General features: G+C 37.6%; 1 protein-coding gene across 9 annotated transcripts in view; it reads left to right on the top strand.

Annotated features, from left to right (window-relative positions):
• The first annotated feature begins 613 nt into the window (after window positions 1-613).
• The window catches only part of EPB41L5 (erythrocyte membrane protein band 4.1 like 5), a 139158-nt gene continuing 114317 nt past the window's right edge, over window positions 614-25454 (top strand). For 4 of the 9 annotated variants that reach the window (XM_059166627.1, XM_059166626.1, XM_059166625.1 and 1 more), the window contains exons 1-3: window positions 614-791; window positions 8918-9105; window positions 23145-23249. In XM_059166627.1, coding sequence (XP_059022610.1) covers window positions 8926-9105; window positions 23145-23249 — 285 coding nt within the window. In that variant the 5' untranslated portion in view covers window positions 614-791; window positions 8918-8925. Of the gene's footprint in view, window positions 792-1020; window positions 1298-8917; window positions 9106-23144; window positions 23250-25454 lie in introns of those variants that run through there. The other 5 variants (XM_059166629.1, XM_059166628.1, XM_059166622.1 and 2 more) reach the window with 3 other exon arrangements.

The following is a 25454-nucleotide window of genomic DNA, read 5'->3' as shown; positions in this document are numbered from 1 at the left end:
CTGTCTTGATTATCTGGTGTATCTCCGGTGTCTAGAAAACAGACTGGCCCACAATAGCTAATTTCACAAATTATCTGTAGAAAGAACAGATGAAATGTCCCCTGGTCACAAAGGATCTCCTTGACCATGCTATGTTAAACAGAAATCTATTTCCCGTTCTTTTTTTTTCTTCATCATAGCACTATTTAAGAAGTATTTGTTACCGTCTCCCTCCCCACTACAATGAAAAAGTTCCTCTAACGACAGGGCACTAAAGATTTGCTTAATGAATTAGTTTCTCGAACGAGTGAGTAAATTAATCTAGCAGCACCAGACGCTGGGCTCAGACAGGACTAAACTACCCTTGGGATGGGACTAATCTGGGGGCTCTCCGCGGGCGTGCACCCCCTCTCAAGGAGGAGTCTGATAGCCAGAACTGGATTTCGGCAGCGCCCCTTTAAACTAGCCCGGGACGCCGGGCCTCTTGCAGTGGTGGCAGATTCAACAGGGCCTGCCATCGCCGGTTTAACAGGAGTCTCACCCAGCCGGGCGATTTCCGGGGCGGTGTCATTGCCCATTTAAGAGCATTGCGCCCCGCCCCCTGAAGGCGGAGCCTAGAGGGGGCTTTAAGGGGCGGGCCGGCGGACGGCTGGGGTCCTTCAGAGGATTAACGCAGGGTGGGCGCGCGCCTCAGGCCGCCATTTCTCGTCTCCGGAGGAGCCGCCCCCTTTTCAGTCGCTCACCGGACCTCCACCCTCGCGTCGCCGGCTCTCCGCGTTGCCTTTGCCACCGCGCCTCGGTCCCCAGCCCAGGTAAGCGCGAGGCCCAGTGGCCCCGGCCGCACTGCCCGTATCGGGCTCGGTCCACACCCCGTTTCCCCTCACCGCTCTGCGGGCCCATTCTGGCTCGCGCCGAAGGTCTGTTCTCGCGGCCTCGCTTCGGGACGCTCCAGCCCCAGCTGCTTCCTTGGCCGACCGGGAAAATATTAAACCTGCCGGGAGGGGAGGGGCGGCGGCGGCCAATGGGGCCGGGCCTCAGAGTTTCGGGCGATACTGGGCGGCGCGGCCGGAGCAGAGAGCCGGGGGTGAGGCGGGTTAATGTGTGCCGGCCCGACCCCTGCCCGGTCCCGGCCCCCTCAGGAGCAGCCGGGGGTCGCCCTTCTCTAAGAGGTCTCGACTTTGCTGTCCGGCTGGCGAGGGGGATGTGGCAGGTCAAAGGAAAAAAACCGCCGCGATCTTAGAACAAAAACCCAGGTGGACATCTGGGGTTGGTTTGCGTAAGACTGCAAGTTCGGCCACTTGGAAGTTGTGAGGGGCAGGTGGGTTACCAGCAATGGCGCGATCCAAAGGACCCTCCCCCGCCCCTCCCCTGACTCGGCGTGTTAAGGTTGGGGGTTTTTCGGTGTGTTTTGTTCGTGTCACTATCTTTATGGCCACTAAGTCTCATGAATTTTAGCTAAGAGCGAGGAGACCCAAGTCTTTTACCCCCCCTCCCTTTTTAAGAAAGATTTTATTTATTTGGAAGAGTGAGAGAGATAGAGAGAGGAGCAGGGGGAGAGGCAGAGGGTGACGCTGACTCCTTGCTGAGCAGGGAGCCAGACGTGGGGGCTTGATCCTGGGACTCAGGCAGATGCCTCACCGACTGAGCCATCCAGGCGCCCCTCTTTTAAACCTTCTGACAACATTTTAAGTTAATATCAGGAGTATTTTGTTAAGAATTAGGGGGAAAATTACTTATAACTCCATTTCTGACATTGCTAAAACGAGCTGAAACCTATTCAACATAGTGAATTATTCGTACAGGTAAGCTAGTTTGCAGGTTTGTTTTCTTTTTATAGGTGAGCTTCATTAGGAAATGATATGTGAGGCCCCTGGGTGGCTTAGTGGCTTAAAGCCTCTGCCTTCGGCTCAGGTCATGATCTCAGGGTCCTGGGATCGAGCCCCACATCGGGCTCTCCGCTCAGCAGGGAGCCTGCTTCCCTTCCTCTCTCTCTGCCTGCCTCTCTGCCTAATTGTGATCTGTCAAATAAATAAATAAAATCTTAAAAAAAAAACAGAAATTGATACATATTCTGTTGAATTACTGTCTTGCAGGCATTTTCTGTGTTGGGACTAGTGGGGTTAAAGATATACCTATGGCAGTTGTTGTAAATTGGTATATTGCTTTATCAAAAAGTAAATGCCTACCAAAGAATGTGGCCACCAGTCACATTTGACAATAGACACATTTCACGACAAACTTGAGTTTTAGATACATATTTAAAAACAGCTTCAGTTAATTTAGGTAGTAAATGGATTACTTCAGTTTGTATTTTTTTGATTCTAATCACAGATTAAAATGCATTTAAAAAAAAACATGTAAATCTACTTTTTGAGAATTCCACTGTATCGTTTTAGTGTCAGACAAGTTCTTTATTGAGTGCCTAATATTCTGATTGTTGTGCTAGCTAGGTCATCTTGCTGACTGAGTCAGACCAGATCCTTGAGTCTTTAGTGGGGAAGTACCCAGTAAAAAAGATAATTAAGCAATTGGGTATTTAATTACAGTTTTGGTAAAAGTTATAAAGAAGAGTCTAAGGGTACTAAAAGGAGCACTTAATTTAGACTCAGGAGTAAGGGAATGCTTTTCTGAAGAAATGGGAGAGGTGAAGTGGAAAGAGAGCATTCCAGAAAGATGGAACAGCCAAAACAAAACAAAACAAAAAGGTCCACAGTTAAAAACATCGTTGGATTGAGCAGCAGGGATAGCAGGGCAGAGTGAACAGCTGGGAGGGGGCTGCCTGAAAGGTGAGGCAGGAGGAAGAGCTGGATCCAGAGCAAGACCATTAATGATTTTTTATCTGGGATCAGATATATGGTTGCTAAAAACCCACTGCTGTAGCATTTAGAATGAAAGTGGTAGTGGGGGATGGAGAAAGAATGAATACGGGAAAACTTTTCTTCTTTAAACAATTTTGTTTTTACTTAGGCTTCATGTCCATTGTGGAGCCCAACGCTGGGCTTAAACTCAGAAACCTGAGATCAAGACCTGAGCTGAAATCAAACAAGAGTCGGGTGCTCAACTGACTGAGCCATCCAGGTGTCACTTAACAATTTTTTAAGAACTCTTTTGAGGGGCACCTGACTGGTTCAGTTCGCTAAGCATTTGCCTTCGGCCCAGGTCATGATCCCCAGATCCTGGAGTCAGCCCCACATCCCACTCCTTGCTTAGTAGCGAGCCTGCTTCTCCCTCCCCCTCTGCCTGCAGCTTCCCCTGGTTCTGTGCTTGTTCTCTCTTTCTCACTCTCTCACTCTCTCTCTGTCAAAGAAAATCTTAAAGAAAACTCTTTTGACACAGTTATATATTCTTATTATAGAGGACTTCAGTACCTCCACATAATCCTCTCCAGAGATAACCTCACTTAACAGTTTGCATGTCTTAGTCCTTTTGTGAATATGTAGGTATCCCACCTTAGAGTGGGATAAAACTTACCACTTTTCTCTGATTTCACTTTTCACTTAGAAATTTTGTCTATGTCTAAGTCAGTTGTATTTAAAAAACAGCTGAGTTGTATATCATTAATTTGTTTAACCACAGCATGTTGATGGACATATTTAAAATTATGCCATGAAAATCCTTACTTCTACAATTTGGATCACATCCTATTTCTTAGGATATCCTACCAGCAATATAATTGCTGAGTGAAAGTGGGGGCACATTAACATTTTTGATAGTGTGGTTAAATGCTCCAAAGAGGACAGTGTATGAAGGTGATTGTTTTTCCCATATCCTTTTCAACACTGGCTATCTTGAGTATTAAATGACAGATAGTATCTCATTCTTTAGTTTAGATTTTGTTTGTTATTGTTGAGGTCAAATTTTTTTATACATATTTTCATTTCATATCATCTTTTAGAACTGAGCTTGTTTCTTCATATCTTGCCCAGTTTTTTCTGTTGTATTATCTTAATGGTTTGTGATAATTCTTCATTAAACTGCCTATTAATCATTTAAATTTAGAAGCTCTTTAATATATTGTTTCCTTCTAGTACCTTATCATTTCTTTGATTTTAAATTCTTAGTCCATCTGGAATTTATTTTCATATAACTTGCTTTTATATTTTGTAAAAATAAGTTGTTTGTGGCATTGGTTTTATGGTTCAAAATATGTAGATACTAAATCTTAAAGAAGCTTTGTTTTTCCTTAGCAGGTTAACCGTACTTGAATAATGAATTTTTGTTTTCAAGGTAGAAGATAAGGTGAAAGTCAGAAAACTTGATTTATAATTCATTTGCTTCCTAGGACTCACATAGTTATAGTGCATTTTGAACATTATTTTCCCTTAGAAAAACTTTTGTTCTGTTGTTGTTGTTGTTTTTCTGTTGTGTATGTGTGTTTTTTAAAGATCTTATTTATTTATTTGACAGAGATTACAAGTGGGCAGAGAGGCAGGCAGAGAGTGAGAGGGGGAAGCAGGCTCCCCACTGAGCAGAGAGCATGATAATGAGGCTTGATCCCAGGACCCTGAGATCATGACCTGAGTTGAAGGCAGAGGCTTAACCTACTGACCCACCCAGGTGCCCTGAAGATCTTTTATTTTGGAAAAATTCAAGTAGTCAGAAGAGTATTTTGGAAAAATTCAAGTAGTCAGAAGAGTATAACGAACCCCCGTGTACCCGTGATGCTGCAACAGTGGCCACTTACCTGGGCAATTTCTTCAGTTTCTATCTCCACTTTACTTTAATATCACTATTTTATATAAAAGAAAAATGGCAGCAATTGGTTATCATAAACAGTCCAGCCAGTGTTCAAATGTGTGCCTGTATAATTTATGTCCTTAGGAAGTTCAAATGACAACTATCATGGCTTTGCTAACTTACCTAGTTACATAGCAATATGCATAATTGTAAAATGAGACTATAATCCTTAATTTATAGCAATTGAATTTTTTATTACATTGGTATTATCCCAGTATTTCAGCTTTTATTTTCATCATGTTTATAAATGCATCTAATTTAAATTTTATTATTACTGTCTTTTTTTCCTGTTCTTTTTGATTGAAATAGAGAGAAAACAGGTGACCAGGGTGAGATGGGGAGAGACTCCTAAGCAGGCTCTGTGCCTAGAGCAGAGCTGATGCGGGTCTTGATCTCACCATCTCAATATCATGACCTGAGCCAGAATCATGAGTTAGAAGCTTAACCAATTGAGCCACCCAGGTACCCCACAAACGCATTTAGTTTAAAGTTTCAACTGGTTATACAAGACTTCTTATAAATTATATGTGTAACAGCAAATGTGTTACTTTAAAAAAAAAAAAAAAGATTCTATTTATTTATTTGAGAGAGAGAGACAGCATGAGCAGGATGGGCAGAGGGAGAGAGAGAGAATCCCAAATAGACTTTGCGCTGAGGGCAGAGTGACACAGGGTTCAGTCCCAGGACCCCAAGATTGTGACCTGAGCTGAGACCAGTAGTTGGACACTCAACCTACTGCACCACCCGGGCCCCCTAACAAATTTGTGACTTTAAAATTTCCTATATTTTGAAATCAAATTAGACTACACGGAAGTTACAGTAGTAGAGTTCCCATATACCTTTTTTTTTTTTTTTTTTAAAGATTTTACTTGAGACACAGAGAGAGAGCACAAGCAGGCAGAGCAGCAGGCAGAGGGAGAGAGAGAAGCAGGCTCCCCACCGAGCAGGGAGCCTGATGTGGGGCTTGATCCCAGGACCCCAGAATCATGACCCAAGCTGAAGGCAGCTGATCAACGGACAGAGCCACCCAGGCGCCCCTCCCATTTATCTTTGACTTAGCTTTCCCTAATGATAACATCATACAACTAAAAAAAAAAAAAAGTTTATTTAAATTAGGATCTAATGTATGTGTATTGTGATTGATGGATTCGTATTTTAAGTCCTTTTTTGTTTAAGATTTTATTTTTATATATATATATATATATTTTTTTTTAAAGATTTTATTTATTTATTTATTTGACAGAAATCACAAGCAGATGGAGAGGCAGGCAAAGAGAGACAGAGGGAAGCAGGCTTCCCGCTGAGCAGAGAGCCTGATGCGGGACTTGATCCCAGTACCCTGAGATTATGACCTGAGCCGAAGGCAGCGGCCTAACCCACTGAGCCACCCAGGCGCCCCGAGATTTTATTTATATATTTGACAGACAAGAGATCACAAGTAGGCAGAGAGGCAGGCAGAGAGCGGGAAGCAGGCTCCCCGCTTAGCAGAGAGCCGGATGGGGGACACCATCCCAGGACCCTGGGATCATGATCTGAGCCAAAGGCAGAGGCTCAACCCACTGAGCTACCCAGGCACCCCTAGTCTGTTTTAATCCGTAGTTCTCTTTGCATTTCTTTTTTCCCCTTGCAATTTGTTTGTCGAATAAGCTGAAAACACAAATAGTAATACCATAAAAACCATCTTGCTAACCTAATGTTTAATTTATGCAAATAAAAGAATGAGAAAAATAAGTTAAAGACAATGATTAACTCCAGAGAAAACAAGAAGTTGAGCAGAAAAGGGAGGGTAATCACAGTATACAACATGACTTAGTTAATGTTTAAATATTCATAATACTATAAACACTAAGTATGATCTAAGCATAACTGTAAAGTAACTCAAGAAGAGATATATAACAAGGAGATGCACAGAGCCAATTCCTTATCCCAAATTTATATGTATGTTTTTGCTTATATTTTCATTCAAACTCTTTTTATTTAGCTATGATCTTTGATGATTTCTTACCTCTAAAATACAAGTTTTACATGAATTGTTCTCTGATGTAGTAGAAAGACCAAGAATTTGGAATCAGAAAAATCAGTTTGAGCCCCTGTCTTCATTATTTACTAAATAATGGATGTGGCCAGTGGTTTCATTTATTGGACCCTTAGTTTACTCATCAAAATAAGATAAAATTTTGGGAGTTTTTCTGAGATGCAAGTAAGATTATTTACTAACCATTTGTTGTACTTAATGAGGTGTTCTGGGTGGCTGGCTATTCAAAATAGGAATTATGTCTTTAGGAGTTTATAATAAATGAGACAGACATGTTAATAAATAAAAATCTGATTAGTGATACAGTAAAATATTTTCATGTTTCAGTGGAAGTGTCATGATGGGAGTGACTAACTCTTTGGTTATCAGAGAATGTCTCTCAGGGGAGATATAGGTAGAATTGAATTAAAAAATAGGTAGGGAGTCTCTGACACATGGGCTTTCTACATCTGGGATAACAAGTACCTTTCTTAGGTAGCTGAAACAAGAATGGATAGCAAAGTGCAAAAGGAGCAATGTCTGAAGAGAAAGCTGAAGAGAAAGAGACTGCAGCCAGATGTTACATATGAGTGCTTTGTAAATTGAAAACTTACCTAGTTTTATTTTCTTGGAATTTAAGTAGATGAACATACAAAGGACAAGTCTCACAGCTTTGCCAGTTTACTCATTTATGTAGGACTATTCATATGTGATATGTGTATGATAATCTTCAGTTTATAGAGACTTGTTTTTTAATGTGCTCATATTTACTTTTAAAATTAGCTTTATTTTAATCAAGTTTATAAATGTATAAACTACATTTGAATCACCTAACCTGAAGGCTTCTTTTTAAAAATAGCACTCTGCTGAGTTCTATTTTGTCCTCAAGGAAAACACTTTCACATTTAAAGTAACATGCTTTTATTTCACTTCTTGATATTTGGTTTCAGGAATTAGCTGTTGAATTCCAACTTGGAAAGATGAGGAATTGGCTCTGTGCATTTCCTTGTTATATATCTCTTCTTGAGTTACTTTACAGTTATGCTTAGATCATACTTAGTGTTTATAGTATTATGAATATTTAAACATTAGCTAAGTCATGTTGTATACTGTGATTACCCTCTCTTTTCTGCTCAACTTCTTGTTTTCTCTGGAGTTAATCATTGTCTTTAACTTATTTTTCTCATTCTCTTATTTGCATAAATTAAACATTAGGTTAGTGAGATGGTTTTTATGGTATTACTATTTGTGTTTGCTGTATTTTTAAAACTACTAACCAGGGGCGCCAGGATGGCCCAGTTGGTTAAGTGTCTGCCTTCAGCTCAGGTTATGATTTTGAGGTCCTGGAATCAAGTGCCACATTGGGCTCCTGCTTAGTGGAAGCCTGCTTCCCCCTCTTCCTCTGCCTGCTGTTCCTCTTGCTTATGTGCTCTCTCTCTGTCAAATAAATAAATAAAATCTTTAAAAAATTAAAAAAAATTACTAAACCTGTTTTATTTTCATTAAATTTATCATTCTTAATAAAGATAAGAAAAGTGGCCTTAAAATAATTTAACATTATAAACAATTGACTATTAAATAGTAATTTAAAATCTTTAAATAATAGACTATTTAACAAAAATGTATTTGAATTATATTTGTGTATTAGCTGAACTAGGTGATTATTTGTTTTTTAAGATTTTATTTTTAAGTAATCTCCACAACCTACAACCTACAACCCTGAGATCAAGAGTCTAGTGTTTCATGCACTGAGGCAGGTGCCCGTTTTTATGTTTTTATTGTGATTGCTCAGAAAAGAAATGGAACTTTTTAGAATTGTTATTGGTCATCAAAGGATACGTTAGTGTGTGGATTGTCTCCTATTGTTTGTAGAGTTATATGGCAATTGTACATAAAATTCATTGACTCAGAAGACCTGATAAACTTCATAAATATTTGTTGTCTCCTATCAGCTCCTTATAAAATAGACCAGTAAATTAAGAAATGCTGTAAGTCTTAACTCTATTTTATATAAAAGTTTTCAAGAACTTTGAGGTAAGTAGCTAGTTTTAATTATGTTTTTCAAATTTACTTGTTGCTTTTAACAGTATGTTCGTAGTGGTCACAAGATTTTACTAAATAACACCATTTGTCTGACTGTACATTGTGGGTAGTCAGCTAATACCTTTTTATCTCTGGTTTTATTAGTGACAAAAATGCTGAGCTTCTTCCGTAGAACACTTGGGCGTCGGTCAATGCGTAAACATGCCGAAAAGGAAAGACTCCGAGAAGCTCAACGAGCTGCCACACACATTCCAGCAGCTGGAGACTCTAAGTCCATCATCACATGTCGGGTGTCTCTTCTGGATGGTACTGATGTTAGTGTGGACTTGCCGGTATGTGTAGGTTCTGCTGACCATTTGTAAATTCTATATGAGACCACTTTCTTCATTTGAACTTTCTCTTGGTAACTTCCTGGGGAAATTAGGTAATCTGGGTTAGTGTGGATCAGGCAGTATAACATTAAGGTACATGGATCAGGTAACCTTAGATACCCAGCATGATAATATTTTTCTGGGATTGTGGAAGTTACTGAAATATTTAATGATAGGGCATTTATTGGCATAGATCATTTGTGAATTCTTTATGTGTGTTCTTTACGATGGCAATACGTAGGGTACTCTAGTGGATTTCTCACCATTCTTGTTGAGTAGTTATTAAAACAATGAGAGTATTTGGGAATAATGATACATGCATACTATAAGACTTTTAATTCTCTATATTTTTCTCTAATTTCCCAAACACTTCTCACTTTTCCTCAAACAAATGCTTCTTCAGCAGTTTGTTGTGCTTGCTTAAATTTTAAGGAAATGGAGTAAAAGAAATTTCATACTTCTCAGCTCTGTTTATGTCTTTGCTCCCAAAGTAGTTGCAGAGGAGGTTTTTTTATACAGTCATCTTCATTTCAAGACAGGATGTTGTAATTTTATTAAAATTTTAGATGGTTTCTTTTTACAGTTATGAATGTATAAATTATAGCTCAAGATGTGAAACAGTCTGATGTATTTGAAAGGGGTTAACTTATGCATTTTTGAGGGGCAAGAGAGGTAACTGTATGGTTAGGAGGGCAGTTGAGTTTCTTTCTGAGGTATTTACTAACACAAATGTCTGTGTTCTGTGTCAAAAGATTTATTAATGGGGCACCTAGGTGGCTAAGTCAGTTAAGCCTCTGACTCTTGGTTTCCGCTCAGGTTTCCGCTGGGTTGTGGGATTGAGCTCCACATCAGGCTCCTCACTTAGTGCAGGGGTCTGGTTGAGATTCTTTGTCCCTCCCTCTTCCTTCCTCTCTGCTCGTTCCCTTGTGTACTTTTTCTTTCTCTCTCAAATAAAGAAATCACATCTTAAAAAAAGATTTATGTAACTAAGCTATAAAATGTATGATATGTTGTGTCACTGGATGTTCAGTCTTCCCTCCGTACATCCGTTTTAGTATAATATACCCAAAATACAATAAAAAATGTCTTTGTGCAAGGTGATAGCCTAAATGTTGCTACAGTATACAGTTGAATAAACTCCGAAAGACCTTTAACTTAACCTTTAACTGTGACCTTTAACTCACAGAGTGAGATTAAGGAATTAGTTTATTTAAATGAATATTCTGATTAATAGGATAATTTAGAATGTAATAGGTATATACCTTACACCTTTAAAAAATAATGGAATGTAAAAATAAACAGTCGAATGTGATAAAATTAACTATAAGATTTCTTGAAGTGTTTGAAGTCATCATCATGGGTATGTTTTATTATCTTTGTACATTAGACTGGACGGACATCTTTAGGGTTTTTGAATCTGGAGGACTGGAAGGCATTTACATTTTCTTCCTATAAGGGCTTTTTGAGGGTTTGTCAAGCATTCCAATATGTGATACCTCTTCGAGGAGTTTTCATATTCATTTTTTTTCTTGTTAAGTATCTTAAGGGTTTTGTGTAATATTATGTTAAAATACGTTAGATATGTGATAAAAAGTTCAAGAGTGCTGTGTGAGAGACTGGAAAGAAGTTTCTTATTACCTAATGTTTGAAGTATGAAGTCTTCTGGGTTGTGGATGGAGAGGCTAGGAAATACTAGGAAAGTAGACTTGGTAAAGGATCTTTTTAAAGAGGCAGTGTTTTGTGGAGAAGAAACAGCATGAGGTTCTAAAGCAGTGGAACAAATTACTAGTGACTGCTATAGAGTGGTTTCCTATGCCTGATATGCTCAGTAGGGTGGATGGCCAGAAATGTTAGCTTACCTCTCATGTAGACCATTGTAGTGGAAAAAGCCGAGAGTTTTCAATTTGACTTTTTGTGGGAGTAGAACAATTGCCTTTTCAGCTCTGCAGGTGAAATCCTAGAGTTAAGATCTAATTCTAGATGCTTGCGTGAGTTTAAAATGGGCATTGGCCTGCCAGCTAAACTGTTTTACTGAAAGAAAAAAAATAGACCAGAGGAATATTAATTTCTAAAAAGAAAGTCCCCCCCCCCTTTTTTTTTGATTTAGCTATTCATCCAGTCTAGTATGATTCCAAAAGAGGATTTAAAATTGATTTTGACAATTGGATGAAGCACATACTCCTTTTCCACTAGGATTAAGGTCACTAGTGATAATAACAAGCCATAGTGGAACTAAGATGATTGCCCAGGCAATATGTAAGTGATTATCAGTGATTAAATAGATAATTTAGATATATGGACTTCAAATTAAAATATACCAATAGTATTGGTCGTTTTCCTCCTTCTGCTGTCTTCATCTCAAAACTGGGAGAGGAATTTAAGTACCTTCTCCCTGGGCTCCCCCATGCCCTTTTTTAAAGAACTAATAACAGTGAGAATGCCTAATGCCTTTCAGTGAATGATAAAAGCATCAGGTAGAAATTTCTAACTTTGAAATGGAAATGGAAATGCCACAGAAACTTTGATTTATGAACTTAATATTGTTTAGTAAATAGTCTGTCTTTTATCATTCTGCATCTCCCAGGTTTTAAATTAATAAAAATTAATCAATTGATAATAATTTTTTAAAAGATTTTATTTATTTGATTTGTGAACTTAGTATTGTTTAATAAATAGTCTTTTATCATTCTGCATCTCCCAAGTTTTAAATTAATAAAAAATGATTAATCAGTTGATAATTTTTTTTTAAAAGATTTTATTTATTTATTTGACAGAGATCACAAGTAGGCAGAGAGGCAGGCAGAGAAAGAGAGGAGGAAGCAGGCTCCCTGCGGAGCAGAGAGCCCGATGTGGGGCTTGATCAGGACCCTGGGATCATGACCCGAGCCAAAGGCAGAGCCTTTAACCCACTGAGCCACCCAGGCGCCCCAGTTGATAATACTTTAATATATCTACTTTGCTGATACAGGCACTGAAGGCTTTGATTATATAGCTCTTGTGTAGTTAAACCTTTTTAGATAAATAACATTTATAGGTATCCTATGTTTATGAAAACTTAATATTGTTAAGATGCAGTACACCCCAAATTGATCTAGAGATTCAACATAATCCCCTCCAGAATACCAGTTGATTTATTTGTAGAAATTGACAAGCTTATTTTAAAATTCATGTGGGATTGCAAGGGACTTATTATAGCCAAAATAATACTGAAAAAGAACAAAGTAGTAGGATTCACACTTAGCTTTAAGACTCAGTATAAAGCAATGGTAATTAAGATGGTGTGCTGCTGGCACAAGAATAGACACATAGGGGTGCCTGGCTGGCTCAGTGGAGCATGTGACTCTTGATCTCAGGGTTGTGAGTTCAAGCTGCACACTGGGTGTAGAAATTACTTAAAAATAAAATCTTGGGGCACCTGGGTGGCTCAGTGAGTTAAAGCCTCTGCTTTCCGCTCAGGTCATGGTCTCAGGGTCCTGGGATCGAGCCCCACATTGGGCTCTCTGCTTGGCAGGGAGTCTGCTTCCTCCTCTCTCTTCTGCCTGCCTCTCTGCCTGTTAGTGATCTCTGTCTGTCAAATAAATAAATAAAATCTTAAAAAAAAAAAAAAGAATGGACACATAAATTATTGCAACAGAATAGAGAATCCAGATGTAAAGCCATACATCTGTTGTCAGTTGTTTCTTTGGGGGGGATGTTTCTTAAGATGTTTTTTAATGAATAATTTTTTTGAATTGAAGAAAGTTGCTATAAAATAAAGTTAACCATTTTATTATTTTTTTTAAAGGTTTTATTTGTTAGAGAGCAAGCTAGAGAGCACGGGATGAGGGGCGGGGGGCGTGAAAAAAGGAGAGAGGAGACTCCCTGCTGATTAGGGAGCCCAACATGGGGCTCTATTCCAGGGAGGGGCTCAATCTCAGGACCCTGGGATCATGACCTGATAGAAGACAGATGCTTCACTGACTGAATAACCCAGGCACCACATAAAATTAACTATTTTAAAGTTCAGGGAGCCTGTCTGGCTCATTGGAAGTGTGTGTGACTGTTGATCTTGGGTTCATGAGTTCAAGCCTCATGTTGGGTGTACAGATGACCTCAATAAAAAAAACTTTTCAAAGAGTGCATAATTTCTTGGTCTTCAGTACAGTCACCATGTTGTACAACCATCACCTCTGTTTAGTTCTAAGATATTTTTGTCATCCCAAATGGAAACTCTGTAACTCCCATTAGCCCCTGATAACTGCTAGTTGGTTTTCTTTCTCTGAGGATTTGCCTGTTTTGGATGTTTTATATAAATGGAATATTATCCAATCTGTGACCTTTCTTTAACTTAGCCTAATATTTTTGAGGTTCATCTGTACTGTGACATTTATCAGCACTTCATTCTTTTTCATGTTGACTAATACTCCATTGTATGATAAATCATATTTTGTTTATCCATTCATCAGTTGATGGACGTTTGGGTTCTCTCCATCTTTTAGCAATTGTGAATAGTAATGCTGTGAATATTCATGTTCAAGTGTTTGTTGTAGTACCTGTTTTTAATTCTTTGGAATATGATACCTGAGGATGGAATTGCTGGGTCATATGATAGTTCCAGGTTTAATTTTTTCTGGAACTGTTTTCCATACTAATTGTATCATTTTACATTCCCATCAGCAATGTAGGACAGTTCCAGGTTCTCTACATCCCTCAACACTTGTCATTTTCCATTTTTTAAATTATAGTTGTCCTAGTAGGTGTGAAGTGGTACCTCATTTGTGGTTTTGATTTGTAGTTTCCTAATGATTACTGAGGAGCATCTTTTTACATATGTATTTGTTATTTGTACATTTTCTTTGGAAAATGTCTATAGTGTTCTTATCTGGTTTTCAAATTTTTTTAAAAATTAAAAAATTTAATTAACATACAGTATTAAAAGATATTTATTTATTTATTAAAGATTATTTATTTGACAGAGATCACAAGTAGGCAGAGAAGTAGGCAGAGAGGGGGGAAGGGAAGCAGGCTCCCCGCTGAACAGAGAGCCCGATGCGGGGCTCTATCCCAGGACCCTGGGATCACGAAGGCAGAGGGTTTAACCCACTGAGCCATCCAGGTGCCATACAGTACTATATTATGTATAACACAGTGTGGACAATTACATACACATTATGAAATGCTCACCATGATAAGTAGTTACCATCTGTCACGGTACAGAGTTGTTATTCTTTATGTATGTTTATTATATATTCTTTATATATATTTATTCTATTGTTGACTATATTCCCAGTGCTGTATTTTCATCACCATGACTAATTTATTTTATAGCTGGAAGTTTGTACCTCTTAATCCCCTTCATCTGTTTGGCCTATCCCCCTTCCTACCTTTCTGGCAATCATCAGTTTATTCTCTGTATTCATGAATCTGGTTTTTTGTGTGGTTTTGTTCATTTGTGTTTTAGATTCTGCATATAGGAAAATCACATGGTATTTGTCTTTGTCTGATTAATTTTCCTTAGTTTAATACTTCCTAGGTCCATCCGTGTTGTTGCAAATGGCAGGATTTCATTCCTTTTTTTCTGGCTGAGTAATATTCCATCACACACACACACACACACACACGTGTGTGTGTGTGTGTGTGTGTATATATATATATACCACATATTTATTGATTCATCTATTGGTGGACGTTTAAGTTGCATCCGTATTTTGGCTGTTGTAAATAATGCTGCAGTATACATAGGGGTGCATTTCTCTTTTTGAATTAGTGTTTTTGTTTTCTTTGTGGGGTGCATTTCTCTTTTTGAATTAGTGTTTTTGTTTTCTTTGTGTAAATATTTAGCAGTGGAATTACTGGATCATATGGTATTTCTGTTTTTAATTTTTTGAGGAAACTTTCTATTGTTTCCCATTATGACTGCACCAGTTTACATTCCTGCCAGCAGTGCATGAGAGTTCCCTTTTCTCTGCATCCTCCACAGTACTTATTTCTTGTCCTTTAGATACTAGCCATTCTGTTTGGTGTGAGGTGATACCTCACTGTGGTTTTGATTTGCATTTCCCTGATGATGAGTGATGTTGAGCGTCTTTTCATGTGTCTTTTGGCCATATGTATGTCTTTGGAAAAGTGTCTATTTTAGGTCCTCTCCCCGTTTTTTAATTGAATTATTTGTGGGGTTTTTTGTTTTTTGTTTTTGTTTTTGTTTTTTTTGTTTTGGTATTTAGTTCTGTGAGTTCTTTGTATATTTTGGATATTAGCCTCTTACTGGAATATCATTTGTAAATGTCTTTTACTATTCAGTAGGTTGCCTTTTCATTTTTTTGATGGTTTTCCTTGTTTGTGCAGAACCTTTTCAGTTTGGTGTAGTTTTATTAGTTTATTTTTGTTTTGTTTCCCTTGCCTGAGGAGACTTAAACCAGAAAAATATTGCTAGGGCCAGGGCCCAAGAGATTACTGCCTACATTTTCTTTTGGGAGTTTTATGGTTTTAGGTCTTAGAGTTAAATCCTTAATCCATGTTGAGTTAGTTGTTGTATATAGTGTAAGATACTGGTCGACTTTCACTCTTTTGCATGTAGCTATCCAGTTTTCCCAATGCCATTTATTGAGGAGACTGTCTTTTCCGTGGTATGCATTTTTGCTTCCTTTATTGTAGATTAATTGGCCATATAAGAGTGAATTTATTTCTGGGCTCTCTGTCCTGTTCCATTGATTTATGTGTCTGTTTTTGTGCCAGTACCAATACTATTTTTATTAACATTAACTTTGTAGTATAGTTTGAAACCTGGGATTGTGAGATCTCCAGCTTTGTTCTTCCTTAAGATTGCTTTGGTTATGGTCAGTTGATTTATGACAGGGGTGCCAGAGCCATTCAGTGAGGGGAAGAATAGTCTTTTCAACAAGTGGTGCTAGGAGAACTGGATAGCTATATGCAAAAGAATGAAGTGAAATGGGAACTTTAGGTTATGCCATATACAAAAATTAACTCAAAATGGATCAAAGACCTAAACATAAGAGCTAAGACCATAAAACTCATGGAACAAAAAATAGGGATAAATCTTCATGACCTTGGATTTGGCACCAGTTTTTTAGATATGACACCAAAAACGTGAATAACGAAATAAGAAAAAGTAAGTTGGACTTTTATCAGAATTAAAAACTTCCATGTCACAAAGGCCATTATCAAGAAGGTGAAAAGATCCTCCCATAGAAAGGGAAAGAATACTTGCAGGTTACATATTTGATAAGCACTTGTGTCTAGAATATATAAAGAACCGTTACAACCCGGGGTGCCTGGGTGGCTCAGTGGGTTAAGCCTCTGCCTTCAGCTCAGGTAATGGTCCTGGGATTGATCCCCACATTGAGCTCTCTGCTCAGCAGGGAGCCTGCTTCCCTCTGTGTCTCTGTCTGCCTCTCTGCTTGTGATCTCTCTCTCTCTCTCTTAAAATCTTTTTTTTTTTTTAAAGATTTTATTTATTTATTTATTAGGGAGATTATTTATTTATTTATTAGAGAGAGAGCACGAGTGGAGAAAGGTCAGCGGGAGAAGCAGACTCCCCACCAAGCAGGGAGCCCAATGTGGACTCGATCCTAGGACTCCAGGATCATGACCTGAGCCGAAGGCAGTTGCTTAACCAACTAAGCCACCCAGGCGTCCCTCTCTCTCTTAAAATCTTAAAAAAAAAAAAAAGAAAAAGTTAAAAACTAATAATAAAAACACAAATAACCCAATTTAAAAATGGGCAAAGGATCTGAATAGACACTTTTGCATATAAGATATGCAGATAGCTGATAAATACATGAAAAGATGCTTGACATCCTTAGTTACCAGAGAAATGCAAATCAAAACCACAATGAGATACTACATATCAATTAGGAAGGTCAAAATAAAAATGTTAGATAATATTAGTGTTGGTGAGAATGTGGAGAAATCTGAACCTTCTTACATTTTTTGGCAGGAATATCAAGTTGTGTGGCTGCTTGGGAATATAGCCTGGCAGTTTCTCAAGTGATTAAACGTAGTTATCGTATGTTCCAGCAATTGTACTTTTAGGTATATATCTAAGATAATTGAAAACACACATTTAGACAAAAACTTATACACAGATAGTCATAACAGTGTTATTTTTACTATCTTAAAGATTAAAAAAAAAACCCAACTGTTTGTCAGAAGTTATATGTATAAACAAGATGTGCTATATCCATATAATGGGATATTATTTGGCCATGAAGGAAATGAAGTACTGATACATGCTACATGGGTGAACTTTGACAACATTGTGCTAGGTGAAAGCAGCTGGTGATAGGACTTCATTCATATGAAAATTCAGAATAAAGAAATCTGTAGGAAAAAAAAAAGATTAGTGGTTTAGTGGTTGCTAAGGGCAGATGGGTAGGGACTTGAGGGGGTAGTAGGAATGGTGGTTGGGGTAATAACTAAAAGATAACAAGGTTTCTTTTTGAGGTATGAAGATGTTCCAAAATTGTGATGGTTGTACATATCTGTGAATATACCTTTGGATTTTGTACGTTTAAATGGTGAATGGTATAGTATGTGAATTATATCTCAAAGCTGTTTAAAACAATGTGTGGATTTTTACATACTTGTTTTTATTCTATTGGTTTCTTTGTACTCAAGAGATATGATTTAGAGTTGATTTTGTTGATTCTTTATAGGAAAAAAATCCTGGAGACTGTATAGTAACACAGGCACAAGACAATGGGCCTATAGACATTAGTGGAGACTGCACCAGAAGGAATGCTTAGTATGTGGATATGGTGGAGGGAGACTTCTAATAAACATTAGAACTGAGTAAAATACAGTTCAGCTCTAGTTGGGAGGGGGTGATATTGTTTGTGGAAGATAATGACAGCATAGGTAGCGGTCATTGAGAGAGGAGTAATAGAATGAAGTAGAAAAAGGAACTTCAGTGGAATGGTGTGTTCAGAAGCCAGATTTAGAGGGTTTAAAGGAATTAATGGGGATAGTCCTTTATTTTTTAGATTTCCTGTAGTCCCTTGTACCTAGGGACTTAATAAATATTGTTAATTATATTGTTTAATAACAAATATTGTTTAGGGGCTCCTGGGTTGCTCAGTGGGTTAAAGCCTCTGCCTTCGGCTCAGGTCATGATCCCAGGGTCCTAGGATCGAGCCCCAAATCAGGCTCTCTGCTCAGCAGGGAGGGAGCCTGCTTCCCTTCCTCCCTCTCTGCCTGCCTTTCTGCCTACTTGTGATCTCTGTCTGTCAAATAAATAAGTAAAATCTTAAAAAAATAATAAATATTGTTTAGTTTTTGGGGAGGGACATGAAGGGAAGTTGGGGGATTGCCATGAGATTTGGTAGTAACAGGAAGGAAGGAAACAACAGCAGCTAGAGAATGGCTGGTTAGGGAGATTTGAGTTTGTCAAATGAATAGGAAAAATGTATCTTAGGAATTGGTTTTATATATACAGGTAGATAATATAGGATGAACATTCTAGAAAGGACCACCATCTTATGCTGGGAAAGATGGAAGGCTGATGAAAAGGTAATATCTTGTTGGTCCTAATCTTCAGAAAACAGGATGTGAAGTGAGAACTGGGTTTGAAAGAGGTGGTGACCTGGAATAATTTGTTAGGAGAAAGGAAAAGAAGAATATAAGTAGCAAGTGATGGTCTAGATGCAGCTGAAAACTGAATTTATAATGGGGGAAGCAGGGAAGCAAAATAGGTAAAGGGGAGTAAGAGGTACAAACTTGCTGTTATGAAGGTGATTAAAAGTACAACAGAGAGAATATAGTCAGTAATACTGGAATAATTATGTATGGTGACAGATGGTAACTACACTTACTGTGGTGAGCATTTTGCACTTTATATAATTGTCGAATCACTATGGTGTACACTTGAAACTAATATTATATGTTAGCTACACCTCAATAAAAATTTTCTTTTTAATATGTGAAGGACTTGAATAGATACTTCTCCAAAGAAAATATGCAAATGCTCAGGACACCTGTGTGGCTCAGTTGTTTAAGCGTCTGCCTTTGGCTCAGGTTATGATCTTGGTGTCTGGGATTGAGCCCCACTCAGGCTCCCTACTCTCTTGGGAGCCTGCTTTCTCCCTCTGCCTGCCATTCCCCCTTCTGTGCGCTTGCACTCGCTCTCTCTCTCTCTGACAAATAAAATCTTTATTTGAAAAGGGGTGGAGGGTGCCTGGGTGGCTCAGATGGTTAATTTTCTGTCTTCGGCTTAACTCATGAGCTCTGGGATCAAGCCCCACATTGGGGCTTAAAATGAATGAATAAAATCTTCAAAAAAATCTTAAAAAAAAAAAAAGCAGATGTTTAATAAGCACATGAAAGTATGCTCAGCATTACTGGCATTAGGGAAATGCAAATCAAAATCACATGAGATACCCTTTCACACTTACCAGGATGGTTGTATCAAACAAAATAAACCAAAACAGCCCCAGAAAATAACAAATGTTGGGGAGGATGTGGAGAAATTGGAAGCTTATGTGTTGCTGGTGGGATTGCAGAATGGTGCAGCTACTATGGAAAACAGTTGGGCAGTTTCTCAAAAGTTAAACATAGAATTATATTCCACTCTTACTTATATACCCAAAGAATTGAAAGCAGGGACTCAAAACAGATACTTGTATATCATTATTCATAATAGTATTCACAATAGCCAAAAAGTGGAAGCAACTCAGATGTTCATCAGCAGATGAATGGATAAACTACATGATATATGCATAATATGGAATATTATGAATTTTAAAAAGGAATGAAGTTTTGGAGCCTGCTACAACATGTATGAACTTTGAAAACATTATGCTAAATGAATAAACCAGTCACAAAAAGACATAGATTGTATGATTCTACTTGTGTAACATATATAGACTAAGCAAATTCACAAGCCACGGAAAATAGGAAAGAGGTTACTAGGAATTGAAGGGAAAGAGTGTGAGGAATGGTTGTTTTATGGGTACCGAGTTTCTGGTTGGTTTGATGAAAAGTTCTGGAAATCAGAATGGTGATGGTTGTACACGCTGGGAATGTATTTAATGGCATTGAGTTGCATATGCTAAAATGGCATATTTTGTATTATGTTTTTAAAAAGAAAAGAAGGAGAAATGGATGCTGATGAATGATAATAAGTGGGGTCAGTGTACCAGAAGTTTCCATGTAGTTGGAGAACCTAGGCATTGAGAGTAACTTTAGAGACAAGGTTGTGATAAGAAGTTGGGGGTATCTAATTGATTTGAGACGTGACATTCCAAGTCAAATCTCTTTGTAGTGTGTAACCCTTAGGGAATTGGAGCTTGGGGGACAGCAAGATTTAAATTCTAGACTGTCATTTTTTAGCTGTGCAATTTTGTCATTACTAGAATTTTCTGAACCTTTTGTATGTTAAGTATTTGTTAAATGGACAAATAAACCATAATCATCAGAGTAAATGTGAATATTAAATGAACATATGTTTAAGAAAAAAGAAAGTAGAAGTGCCAGCACTTAGGTAGGAAATTTAAAGTGAGAAAAGTAGAGGAAAAATACTTGAGGAAATAGATTGTTTTCCCAGAATTAAAGGGAGATGAAAGATTGCAGATTTAAAAGTCTGACGGAATACCAAATACTAAGTTACAGTTAAGGAAAAAAAAACACACCTAATCACATTATACTGAAATCTAAGACGATCAAAGATAGAGAAGCCTAAAGCTTACCAAGAAAATTAATAACATTATTAAGGACCAGAATTCAAATTGTCACCGTACTTTCAACAACAGCATAAGCCGCAAGAAAAAGAGTAATACATTTGGAATATTGAAGAGAGTATTGAAAGAAAATAACTTTGAACCCTGAATTTTATAAGGAGACAATTGTCATTCAGGTGTAAGAGTATGATTAAAATATTCTCAAACATAGAAGACCTTTAAAGATTATTCATACAAAGTCCTACATGGGAGACATTTCTGTAGGAAGAACTCAAGTGAGCAGAGAAACAAATCTAGCAGATGCTATTAGATCTCTGTGGTGTATACATTAAAGAGTGTAAAGAATGCTCAAAATACTAAAATAAAGATTATTGTCTTAAACAAATTAGCCACAGCCAGAGAAAAGAAATAAGAGAAAGCATGTTCATAAACATGAGGATTGGCTGAGATCATGGGAAGTAAATGATGGCAAGTAAAATTCTTCTCTTGGTAAACGGATACATGGATAGCACTTTATCAGAAAGAAAGGTGGTAAAAAGTGCAGGAAAAGCAAAAATATAAGTTGAAATAAAGATCCATTAAAAGGCAGGGATTGATGATTTAGTAAAAAAATTGTGTATGTTTGGTATGTGTATGTGCATATATATATTTTACAAGAAATACCCTAAATCATAATTTAAAATTACATAGGAGGAGGGGCATGGATAGGATGTGTATGAAAATCATTGAAAATTGAGATCCCAATAATGCTTTTGCTTATGTGGGTTGTATCTATTTATAGTTACCTTATTTTTTTTTAAACATGGCAATTTATTCTCAGATTTTTCACTTCCAATCTCATAGGGAAATCTAATGTTAATAGGCATAAAATTATTAGTAAATTACTGATAATTAACTTATTAGAAATTAAAACTGAAAAATTAAAAAAAATCTATTGGTTAATTTCAAAATAGTAGTAATATACCCCTTGTGTTATAAGTAACATACAAGTATTTTTTTTAAAGATTTTATTTATTTTATTTGAGAGAAAGTAGGCAGGTGTATGCAAGAGCATTAGGTGGGGGGAGGGCAGAGAGAGGGAATAGCTGACTCCCCCCTCAGTGGGGAGCCTGATGAAGGGCTCGGTCCCAGGACTCCTGAGATCATAACCTGAGTCAAAGTTAGACATTTAACCCACTCAGCCATCCAGGTGCCCTAGTAACATACAAGTATTTTTTCTTTTTAAAGATACAAGTATTTTTGTGAAAAACAGCTATTTTACTAAACAAAGAATTTAGTGAGAAGAGTAGCATTGTCTTACACATTTTTGTGTATCTCTTTAATGTCTGGTCCAAGAGAACATACTTAGGTCCTCTTTTTTGCTTCTGTATTTACTCTCTTGCAATATATTGTTTTAATTGAGTTTCTACATGAGGAGAATCCTAGGGACCTTATGGTTCTTTTGAAAGTATTTGGGAAAACCTTTGGGTCCTGCGACCACACTCTTGAGAACTGCTTTTTCCAAACAAGTTTCTTCGCTTGTTGCTCACCCTCCCTCCCCGCTTGGTATCTTCTCCATTGATGTCTGTATTTTTTCATTGTCCCATAATTCCTCCCACCTTCCATTTTTTATCTGCTCTTTTCTACCTTATATTGTTTTCCATTTAAGGCTGATCTCCAAGTTTTCACTGATGATTCTAGTCTCTCTGACTATCTTGTCTCTAAAATCTGTTGGCAAGTATATAGTAAGTTCCATATGATTCATACTTCAGTGTTCTAAGTTTTCTTGTGTTTCTCTTTCCAGTCACATTATAAAGCACCTTTGAATTAGTGACTCTTAAAAATTGGCAAGACAAAATAAGAGTTTCTCCTTACAGTGATTAGTACAAGGTGATGTTTGTTGGTTGATGGGAAGTAACACTTTCTGCAGAAGTGCATACACGTCACAAATTCTCTTTTGGCCTTAAGTAGTTTACTGGAAAATTACAGTATCTTACACGTTACCTGATATATGGCAGTATTTTTGGTATTCCAAGTAAGTTTTTAAGAATAGATTTTGTAAAGATTCGTTTATTTGAGAGAGAGAGAGAGAGAAAGAAGCCTGTGCACGATTCAGGGGAGGGGCAGAGAGAGAGAATCTCAAGTAGACTCTCCGTTGAGTGTGGAGTCCAGTGTGGGGCTTGATCTCAGGACCCTGAGATCATGACCTGAGCCGAAATCAAGAGTCAGATGCTCGACTGACTGAGCCACCTAGCGCCCCTAAACCTTGTATAACTAAAACTATCTCCAGTTCAGGCTTGTTGATCTTGTGAGTCATTTGTTGATTAATTTATTTTCTTACCATTTCAGAAAAAAGCCAAAGGACAAGAGCTCTTTGATCAGATAATGTACCATTTGGACCTTATTGAAAGTGACTATTTTGGACTGAGATTTATGGATTCTGCACAAGTAGCAGTGAGTAGCTGTTTTTTTGAAGTTCCTGTGTGGGAGCAAAAATGGAAAATTTCAGATGACATGCTTAGTGCTGCAAGGCTATATATTCTTACTGCATTCTCTTTTCCTTCTGATTTTCTATTATGGTCTGAAGTTTTGACCATTTCAAAATAACCTGAAGCATTTGTTAAAAAAATATGAGTCCTGGCCCTTGCCCATATCATTAGAGCATCATCTTTCCAGCCGAGCCTAGGAAATATGTCTTTTTTAATAACCATTGGGTTGCTTGTTGGGCATACTAAAGTTTGAGAACCACTGCATAATGGAAAGGGAGCTAAAATAGGAGATTTGTGGATTCTTGTGTAAGTGATAGAAGTTACTAATTTGCAAATTAAGGTGAGTAGATTAGGTTATCTTTAAAATCCCTTCCCGATCTTTGATTCTATAAATGTTCTTTGACCATCTGCTTTTCACAAGAGAGGAATGTGTGTATATGATAGGTAGGAAGTTGGAAGCTTTTCAGAGATCTGTTATACTAGGATTTGACTGGAGAGTGTTTGAGACAAAGTAGTAGATGATAAGATTAGAAGGTGGTTTAGTGGCCTTATCATCCAAACTGAATACCAAGAGTATTAAATAATAGATGGACAATATTTATTCTCCAGTAATTGGGATTAGGGTTTTTTGAGAAAGGAGGTATTATTTTGCTTCAGGAAGTATTATATAGAAAAACTGTATAGGATTATTTGGAATGGGCAGAGATTGAAGTCAGAAAGAGTTATTGCAGATCCCGGGGATAAAAGTAATATTAAGGCCTGGAATAGGACATTCACGGTAGCAGGGAGGGGTGGGGCGGTAGTAGAGATAAGGGTATTAAGACACCAAGCTCTGTGTTCTGGAAGTCTGTGATGGAGGAGTGTGTATGTATGTGTATGTGTTTAGTGACAAATTAATTGTAGTATCTAGGACTCACAGAAACAATATATAAGAAATCTCAAGTTCTTTTTGGAGTGGGGCATTCATTTGGTGTGATTAATAAATAAACTAGAATACCTCTGTAAGATAATATTAAAAACTCAGACCTTTTGGAGATGAACTCCTTTGTTGGCTTTATAGAGCATCTTGGCTAAATTAACCACTGTTAATGCTAGCTACAATTTTTTTTTTCTCTGATTTCCATACCCTTAGTCCCCTTTCCTGAGTTTAAAAGAAATTAAGCATAAACATTTTGTAACAAGAGTACTGGTTACATTTTGGCAAACCCATATAATGGAATACTCTACAGCTCATTAAAAATGTACTAATTGACCCAAAAGTGTACTAATTGACATAGAATAATGTAGGAAAAAAAGGGTTACAGAACAAAATATTTGAGTTTTTTTATTTAAAAAAAAAGGGGGGGGGCATCTGGGTGGCTTAGTCCTTAGGTGTCTACCTTAGGCTCAGATCATGATCCCAGGGTTCTGGGATCGAGCCACACATTGGGCTCCCTGGGGAGGCCTACTTCTCCCTCTCCCACTCTGCCTACTTGTATTCTCTCTCTTGTTGCGTCTCTGTCAAATAAATAAGTAAATCTAAAAAAAAAAAAAAAAAAAAAAGGTGTCATTATGTACACATATATGCATAAAATATTTGCAAAGCTATTTCCCATAGTTTCAGAGTTCTCATCTCTGGATGGAGTTTGTAGAGGAGGTCTTTCTTTTATTTTTCATTTTAATGTTATTTCTCTCCAGTTGGACTAAATCTATTGAGGGCAGGGGATGAGTCTTACTTACCACTGTTGCCCAGCACGTAGTGGACATATAAAATATTTATCAAATTAAATTCTGGTACACTACTTTGATCTAAAGGCTTGGTTGACTGTTGAGTTTAATATAATTCATCAGTCATCTTACAAATAATGGAATTACAGTCTTGCAATCAGTGAAAAAATAAATATGTTAGGGATAAATAATTCAAAGCTTCCTTTTTTCAGAGGGGTTGTGAAGGAAAAGAGGTAGAAATATGCCAGCATTAAGTTTCAGGTACCTTCTTTCCTTAGGATACATAAATACAGTAGTCTCTATCCATGGTTTCACTTTCCATGGTTTCAGTTACCCATGTTCAACCCCAGTCTGGAAGCAGGTGACCTTCCTTCTGACAGAAGGTTATTGGTAGCCTAAAGCTACATCATAGTGCCTACACCATTCACCTTACTTCATCTCATCATGTAGGTGTTTTATCATC

Source organism: Mustela lutreola, chromosome 3 (genome assembly GCF_030435805.1).
Source record: "Mustela lutreola isolate mMusLut2 chromosome 3, mMusLut2.pri, whole genome shotgun sequence".
In the NCBI taxonomy this organism is placed as follows: domain Eukaryota; kingdom Metazoa; phylum Chordata; class Mammalia; order Carnivora; family Mustelidae; genus Mustela; species Mustela lutreola.
Note: the sequence above shows the minus strand (reverse complement) of the source record. Positions and strands in the feature narration are given on the sequence as shown.